The following is a 9,204-nucleotide window of genomic DNA, read 5'->3' on the forward strand; positions in this document are numbered from 1 at the left end:
CCATGGCTTTCCTCTGAGTATGAGGCTTTTCTGGGCTACCACTCAAATCCTATGCATTAGGATACAGGACCAGTGTCCTTATAGTCAGTGTATTGCCTAGACCATTATTCTTTATTTCTTGAAAAAACTTCGTGTCTTCAGTTTGACCTTATCACTTCCAACAGCTTTCTTTTGGGTTCCTCTCTTTACTCCTTGATAGACTCAGTCCCTGGCATATTATTTCCTCTCTGCCTCATCAGTTTTTGCCACATATACCTTTTGTTACTTTCTGATTCTTTGTGAACAGTCCAGCTCATTGATCTCTTACTTCCTTAATCTTTCTCTTCACTTATGCCACCAGCTCCTCTGACGACACACTCGACTTTGCTATCTTCTGAAGTTGCCTCTTTTCCAATTATTTCAGAAATTCTGTTGGTGTGTCCCTTCATCTTTGTAATGCAATCTGTAACTCTGCAACATGTTCTTCGACTCCAAGTAAAGTTCCAGTCCATTATTCTACCTCTTCCTTTACGTTAACAATACTCCCTTACCTTTCTTCTCATATATTATAGTTTAGATTTTGTGGTGAATTATTTTTATAATCTGTCAGTATCCTACACCTTTTCCCCATTGTTTTTGTATTCTACCTGTTTGGAGAAATTCTCACCCTGGATAAACCAAGATATTTGTCTGTCTTAATGCATTTATTAATTTGCTGATGGCTCTGGAATCCTATTTATACAAATAAAGAGATTGCTACTATATTGCTGTAATGTAATGACCATGGACCTATTTTCTGTTCAGAACTCTTTGCCAGTCCTTCCTTATGTCTCTAGTGAGATTATCATCTCAGTGTCCATAGTGGCCTATTTTAAGTCTCTATGCTCTAGGTCTCTATCTCCATTTCTGCTCCCCAGCTGATGTCTTTTTTCCTATTCCACAGAGAAATTAGAAGCCCCTTGAGAGGCACTCCCTCAACTTCTTGAACCAGATTTACAAATCATACTCTGTGTCCACTCCTATCGAAAGAGTGGATATTTATCAACCCAGTTCCTTCACCTCTGATGTCCATTCCCTCTCTCCCTGGGAATCTATAAGTAACTATTAACAATAATATATATATAGAACCTAAATAAGAAATTGCAAAACTCTTGAAGTGTTAAATGTAGAGGTATAGTACATTGTCATATGAGAAAGCTTAGTGTATGTTTTTTTGGCATACAATAAAATTCATATTTTTGACAAGTGCAAATAACTGTAAAACTAAAACCAAGATATAGAACAGTTTCCTCGTCCCTAACATTTCCACATGCTCCTTGTCCCTTACAGTCTCTGGCAACCACTGAGGTGGTATTTTGTTTATTCATTTGATTTTTATAAGTCTATTGTTGAATTTGATTTTCTAATACTGTTAAGCATTAAGGATACTGTTTGCATCCTTGCTTATGATAGATATTTTATGTGTCGTTCTTTTATAGTAATTTTTTTTCTAGTTTTAGTATCAGGGTAAGCTTGTCTCTTAGAATATACCCAGAAATGTTTGTTCCTTTTCAGTTTTTTGAAAAGTATCAAATGAGCCTTTACTCTTAGAATTGATACTTTTTTTCCCTTCAGTATATTGTAGAATTCACCTATGATTTTCTTTGTGGGAAGGTTTTCAATTACAAATTCATTTTATTTAGTAAAATACAGGGCTACTAGTGTTATAATTCTTTTTGAATGAGTTTTAGTAGTTTAACTTTTTAAAAAAATGTTCCATTTATCTTGTCCAATATTTGGTATAAAGGGGCTACAGATATTTCCTTATAGCCTTTTAGTGTCTTCATGGGTTCTAAGGTTGTGTTCCCTTTGTTATTGTTGGTAATTTGTATTTCTTTTTCTTGACCAATTTGGCTAGAGGTTTATCAGTTTCATTGATCTCAAAGAATCAGTCTTTGGGCCCTCCCTGGTGGCGCAGCAGGTTAAAGTGCAGCACTAAGAAGCTAAAGCCACTTTTGCATGAGTTCGATCCCCGCCTGCCCCGGAGGAGATCCACATGGTGCGGCAGACCTCTCCTGGCCCACCCGCTGCTCCCCTCAGCAGTGTGCTTCTTTGATCTGCCTGTTCTGCTCCCCACTCTGTCTCTGGTGAAGCCTCTCAGTCTCAGCGTCTCTGGCCTGTACCCCAGTTCCATATGAATAAATAAATAAATCTTAAAAAAAAGAGTCAGTCTTTGTTTTTATTGATTTTTCTTTTTACTGTTTTCTATTTCATGATTTCTGTTTTTTATACTTTTACTCTGTCCTATCTTTTTAGATAAGAAGTGAGATGATTGATTTGAAACCTTTTTCACTGTTGAAAATGTGATTTAGTTCAACATTGTTTATTGAGTACCTCTGTATGTACTCAGATTTTGGGCGGTGCATAGGAAAATACTGAGTATCAAATGAGCCTTTACTCTTAGAATGCTAGTTGCGTTTTTTTTTTTTTTAAAGATTTATTTATTTGTGCATACAGAACTGGGGTACAGGCCAGAGGCTCAGGGGCGGTGAGAGGCTTCACCAGAGACAGAGTGGGGAACAGAACAGGTAGATCAATGAAGTACACTGCTGAGGGGAGCAGCGGGTGGGCCAGGAGAGGTCTGCCACGCCATGTGGTCACCTCCGGGGCAGGCGGGGATCGAACTCATGCAGAAGTGGCTTTAGCTTCTCAGTGCTGTGCTTTAACCCGCTGCACCACCAGGGAGGGCCGCTAGTTGCGTTTTTCAAAGTAAAATTGTTTCCCTTAAATATTACTGATCAGGTTATTTTTATAGGTTTTTCTAGTGTAAAGATCATTATAAATTGTTATGCTTAAGTTGAACCTTGAAGGATGAACCTTTAGTGATGCAAAAGGAAGAAGTACAAGCACAGTTGGAGAGAATCTTGGAAATTGTAGGGACCATCCTTTCTTGTCTTCTATTGATAATGAAACTGCAGCCCAAAGCTAGTACAGAATTGTTTTAGGTGTGTGTGTGTGTGTGTGTGTGTGTTTGCACGCGCGTGTACGTGCGTGCATTGATGGGGGAGGAGAGAGCTCAGAAACCTGGGTGCAGGGAATGAAGTATGGAGCAGATATGAAGCTATTGTGGTTAAGTGAGTTTCAATTTCAGGTGATAATAGTTAAAGATGGAGTTAGAAAACCATTCTAACAATTTTACTTTCAAAAATGCAACTAGTGTTCTAAGAGTAAAGGCTCATTTGATACTCAGTATTTTCCTAAGCACCTCCCAAAATTTGAGTACATACAGAGGTACTCAATAAACATTGTTGAACTAAATCACATTTTCAACAGTGAAAAAGGTTTCAAATCAATCATCTCACTTCTTATCTAAAAAAATAGGACAGAGTAAAAGTATGAAAAACAGAAATCATGAAATAGAAAACAGTAAAAAGAAAAATCAATAAAACCAATTAGAGACATTTTAATTTTGGTTTATTTTTTGTCTTTTGATTCTTTGATGTGAAAATCATAAAAGCATGTGGCAGAATTCTATAGAAATTGCTCAGAAGAGGCAGACTTAGGGACCTTTCCTATTACAGTTGTTCAAATTCTAGTTTTATAGGTAAAGAACCAATAGAAACCAGTGCATCACTTAGACAGTGCACGACAGAGCTGGAATAAAAGATTTCTATCCCCACTGTCTGGCCAGTGCTTAGCATTTTACTGCCCATACATTTCTCAGGCAGCTCCTTGCCGTGGGCAATTGCCAGTGTATTTTGTCTTAATTCTGGAATTTGGTTAAAAGAAGGAAACTGTGGCCTCCCAGGTGGCCTAGTGGTTAAGTCACCCCTCTACCACTTGGACGTCCCTCCCACATTAAAGCAGCCTGAGTTTGATCCCCAGCCAGGAGCTGACCCACATGGCGCAGCAGACCTCTCCTGTCTCATCCACTGCTCTCCTCAGCAGTTTATTTCAGTGGATCTGCCTGTTCTGCTCCCCACTCTCTCTGGTGAATCCTGTCACTCTCCCATCTCTGACCTGTACCCAAAATATGCAAAATTAAATAAAATAAAAATCCTACAATAAAGGAATTCTTTTTAAAAAGGAAAAGAAGGAAACATTTAGAAACGAGCGAGTGTCTGAGAAGGTTTCTGCTGAGGAGATATAGCATGCGAGGACTATTAGGTTATGGGTCTGAGAAGATGATGTTAAAGAAAGGATATGGCAGGGGCCCGGGCATGAAAGCATAAAGGAGGCGAACAGCAGCCCTGTGCTGTGAGTGCTGCTGGTGCAGCTGTAAGGAAAAACAAAAAATCAGTAGGACCTATTAGAAATTAACTTAGACTTGGGCCAGGCAGTAATATGCTCTTTGTATTACTCAGTTTGTACATAGGCTGTGTCTGGATTTGTCTGTTTTATCATACGAAGGGTGTGACAGTGAACAAATTTTCTCTTTGTAGTGGATGATTTGTCTTTGATGAGTGTTATTTATTCCTGAACCACTGTGAAATGGTCACTTGTTCCATAGTGACATCCACCAGAGGAAAAGCAAATATAGCACAAGAAAAGACAAGACCCAACCCATGAACACAGTTCCTTTAGAACTTGCTAGTCAGTTTAAGAACACTAGTGTAGCAATAGGCAGGCCTGGTCCTTGCCCCCAGCATCCTTGCCTCTCAGCAGCTGTGTGACTTGGGAGAATTACCCAACATCTTGGTGGAACATTTTCTCACCTATAAAATAGAGCTAGTAATTATGAGTTATTGAAATGAAATTATATATCCTACACTGGTGGTTTTGTCCACAGATTTGATTTTATACACACGTCTTGGGATTTTACCTTTTCATTTGAAAAAATGGAGCTAATAACGTAAATCATTAAGATCATTAAATGTAAATCACTTAAGATCATTAAACTGTTTTCATTGTACATTCTTTTGTTATTTTTGATGTAAATAACATTTGAGAGAGTGGTTAAACTTCATGTATATTTACCTTCCTTCAGCCTTCTCCATTCAGTGTTTGATCCTTTTTACTTCTCCTTTGAGGTGAAAGTAATAATGATTCTCTCTGCTGCTAGTGTTCTGGAAGCCATTCTGAGAGCTGATGGTTTCCAAATGTACCCCTACATCAGAATCACCTGGGGAACCTACTTGAAAAGATTTTCAGTCCTTGCCCCCTGAAAATAATTTTGTGAAGGTGGAGCTCCAGAAAGTGTATGTTCATTAGTCTTCCCAGATGTAATTGATACCCTACAGTTTGAGAATCAGGGTTGATTCGGCTTATAAAGTCTTCTAAACCTGGGTGGTTATGTGCTCGCAGAATCTGGCATAATGTTAAGTGCACTTGACTGGATATTGGTCTATATAATAAGGTGGGAAAGAGTAAACCTTAGAGGAGTAACATAATTAATATTTATAGGCTACTACTGTAACTTTACTGTATTGAATATTTTTTGAACCAGGCAAATGGTCACTTTCTTTCTTTTGTTTTGTTTTGTTTTGTTTTATAGATCGTGAAGACCAGTCAATTCTTTGCACGTAAGTAAATGTTGCATATTTAGACTTATTTTTGATTCTGTTGGACAGAAAAGCAATTTTTATATGGGGGGGGAGTAGGAGCAGTGATTTTTAAGAGTGTAATATTAACCTTGCAGTTATTTAAAGATTAAGATTATATGAGTTGCTATACCAGAGACATTCTGTGGGGGTGGAGTGGGGAATGGGATCAAAAACGGGGGGGGGGGGAGGGAGGGAAATGCATGGGACTAGGGTGGTGGCACAGGGGTGATCTGGTGATGGGAAACCCGCGGGGATTACAATCGAAATGGAAAAAAATGTGCAAAATGATGTAAAAATAAACTTTGTAATTAAAAAAAAATGCAATTGGAAAAAAAAAAGATTATATGAGTTGCTTAAATTTGGTATTACTATTTGGTTGTAAAATGAACTTTCACACATTTCATGATGTTAATCTATGAAACATTTTTAATTTATATGTTCAGATATTGACCTTTAGGACATTTCCATAATATGTCATTATTATCCAGTAATCACTACTGATTATCATGTACCTTGTATTAAGAGTCACAATTGAATAAAATAATATGAATGGCAAGAAACGACTAGATTTGCACATTAATAGATCACTTTGGCTGCAGTGGAGAGAATGAGTTGGAGGAAAATGAAAGTTATCTAGGCAAGAGATGGTAGTGACTTCTGGAGAAGTGGATAATGTGGTGTTCTGTTAGGAGACAGACTAGTGCCAGCAAGCCCAGGGTAGGTTCTCTATCATTTCAGGAAGACACACAAAGGGGAGTCCTGGAGCCAGTGGGCTTTTCAGGCTTCAGTGCTCTTTCTGCACCAGTTGTGGGACAAACCTACAGGCTGGCAAGGCAGCTCGGAGCCTGGGCCTCCAGCTCCCAGCGAATCTACTCCTTCTCTTTGGGCTCTCTCTGGCCTTTTCTCGTGGTCTTTTCTCATGGCCTTTCATGCGCCGGGTGCTGCAGCCTCCCAGCTCAGGTGCACCCACTTACGCAGGTCCACACCATGCTCCAGTTGTCCACTATTAAGCCTGCGTGCCCCACGCCCACACCTCCAAGTGTCTTCTGCGCTCCAGGCCACAGGTGATAGCCACAGAGCCCTTGGCGTAAAAGCCTAACCAAGTCACTTAACTGACGCAGACTCACTAGGATTTAGTGATTTACACACCTAAGGAAAAGCAGCTAAGAGAGAAGTAAGATCAAAGTGTCCCCTGATGATCTGAGAAGTGGAAGAAGGGTTTGGAGCTCAGGAGAGAAAACGGTGCCAGAAATGCGGCTCTGACACACCGTGACAAGGGAAGCCATGCTGCGAATGAGGCTGCCTTGGAGGAATTGGGGAGAGAGAAGACAGTGAATCTTGAGGAAAATGGATATTCAAGCGTCAGTTAGGACAGGGTGCTGACCAGCCAGTTAAAATGTTCCAGCAGAGAGACACCAGGAGGCAAGAGTGTGACGACTCAGTGGCTAAGGAGAAAGACATTTCTGGTAAAGTAGTGGTCAACACATACTGGTGAGACTGAGTGAGATATACTGAGACACGTGGGGTTTATCAGTAACAGCACGGTGGGTGGTGGCATGGACTGGGGACTGGGGAGAGATAAAGGAATGGTTAGGAAAAAAATTAAAATAAAGCCAAGTACAGTCCGACTACTTTGAAATAATTTGGAAAAGTATATAGTAGTGTGATTCATAATAAATATATATTTGTTTGGTTTTAGGCACAGAACTCCTAAAGCCCTTGGAATCACCTTAGGGAGGTTTTATGTTAATAAGATAACTAAGGATGGGGACTGGTTAACAGGAGAACCAGCCATGCAGTTAGAGGGTTGGACCTTCAGGGCAGGGAGAAGGGCTGGAGATTGGATTGATCCCACGTGGCCAACAACTTAAATCTGTTACACCTGTGAAATAAAGCCTCCGTAAAAAGCCACAGGCGCAGGCCGGAGAGCTTCCTGGTTGGTGCTGGATGAGTTGACCTTCCTAGACAAAGTTTGGAAGCTCCCTGCCTCTCCCCATGTGCCTCTGTACACATCTCTTCCGTCTGTCTGCTCTTGAGTTAATACAGCCTGTGTAATAAGCCAGCAATCTAGTAAGTACATTGTTTCTGAGTTTTGTGAGCCATTCTAGCAAGTTGAACCTGAGGAGGAGAGGGGTCAGGGAATCTCTGATAGGTGTAGCCAGTCTTTCAGAAGTAAAGGGTACAAACTGAACTCGTGACTGGTGTCTGAAGTAGGGGTAGAGGCCAGTTTTGTGGGATTGACCCCTTTACCGTGAAATATGATGCTATCTTTGGGTAAGTAATGTTGGCATTGAGTAAAATTCTCACATCTAGTTGGTATATGAAAATTAGCAAATATGTGTGGCAACTCTCACCTGTTTAAAGTGAGAAGAGCAAAAGTTGACCATACTAAGAGATGGACAGACCTTCTATTGTTGCTGGTGATGTTTTTAATGTGGGAGAGATTAGGTGTTGATGAGAGGGAGCTGGAGCAGAAAAGTGAGAACTGAGCAAGGTGGTGTTGAGGGCATGGGGGGTTGGATGCTTGAGCAGGGCTAAGACATGAAGGAGATGTGATTGCTACAGGGACTGGGTCCAGGAGAATGGCAGGTATTGGTGTGGGTAAATGGGGGTGGGGAGACTGGGAGTGAAAGAAGTTCTTATCTAGTAAAATAGATTTGGTTATATAATAAGGAGGAGGAGTGGTAGGAGAGTTAGAAACAGCTGGCACTAGTCAGCTTTGTAGTGGTATAAATTTCCTTCTGACTTGTGTAATCTCAGTTATGTAAATTAGCTTTTCATAGGTGATGAAGATTAGCTTTTTCTAAACAACAAACCACCCTGAAACTTAATGGGTTAAAACAGTTTGTTTCTGCAGGTGTCCCCACAGTTAGGTTGGGCTCAGTTGGATGATTCCCAGCTCTCCCCCCTGGGGCTCACCCGCATCAGTCCTCTGGTGGCTGAGGCTGGCAATTGGCTGCTGCCTGGGGTGTACTGGTTTCTTCTCCATGTGTCCTCTCATTCTCCTGCTGGGTGGCCCCGGCTATTAATGTGGGAGGGTAGCAAGGGGGCACTCTCCAGTGTGTAAATACTGGTAAGTCTCTGCTTATGTCATATTTGCTACCATCCCACTCCTCCAAAGCAGACTCATAACCAAGGCCAGGAAATGTGGGAAACATTACCAAAGGGTGTAGGCACTGCAGTGAAACACTGGGGCCATGGGGTCGGCTGTCCACCCAGAAAATGCTGATCCAGCCCACCAAATAGTTGCAGTTTTTGCAAGTGGGTGCAAATGGGAGACAATGGAGCAAGAGAACTGAGGGTAATGGCAAGAGAAATTGTGATGGACCATGGGGTATGGGCAAAGAAGGGAGGAAATTGATAGGGAGGAAGTAGATGTATCAAAGACCTAGAGTTCTGGGTGAGCCAGAGCAGATGCTGTTGGGACACTGGAGCAGAAGAGCAGAACAGGCTGTGTGGGCACAGAGGATGAGCTGAAATACCTATGGTGTGGTCACAGGAGTGGGTAGGTGAAGAGAGATGTAGTAGGTCATTGGAATTGAGGTTCTCGCGGGCCAGGGCATGGGACGCCATTCACACAGGAGTGGGACTCTTGCACATACAGAGGAGTGATGAAGTGAGAGATTTCACTGCCTGTGAGCCCGTTAGGAGACTGTTCTTCATTCCAGCATAGTACCCTTCCCACTTTGGGGGAGTAAAAAAT

General features: G+C 41.3%; 1 protein-coding gene across 7 annotated transcripts in view; it reads left to right on the forward strand.

Moving 5' to 3' along the window:
* The window catches only part of MYH10 (myosin, heavy chain 10, non-muscle), a 130,013-nt gene that overhangs the window by 26,501 nt on the left and 94,308 nt on the right, over positions 1-9,204 (forward strand). For all 7 annotated transcript variants that reach the window (XM_012726191.1, XM_012726192.1, XM_012726193.1 and 4 more), the window contains exon 4: positions 5,453-5,480. In XM_012726191.1, coding sequence (XP_012581645.1) covers positions 5,453-5,480 — 28 coding nt within the window. The remainder of the gene's footprint in view (positions 1-5,452; positions 5,481-9,204) is intronic.

Source organism: Condylura cristata, unplaced genomic scaffold, assembly GCF_000260355.1.
Source record: "Condylura cristata isolate star-nosed mole 26May11 unplaced genomic scaffold, ConCri1.0 scaffold00017, whole genome shotgun sequence".
In the NCBI taxonomy this organism is placed as follows: domain Eukaryota; kingdom Metazoa; phylum Chordata; class Mammalia; order Eulipotyphla; family Talpidae; genus Condylura; species Condylura cristata.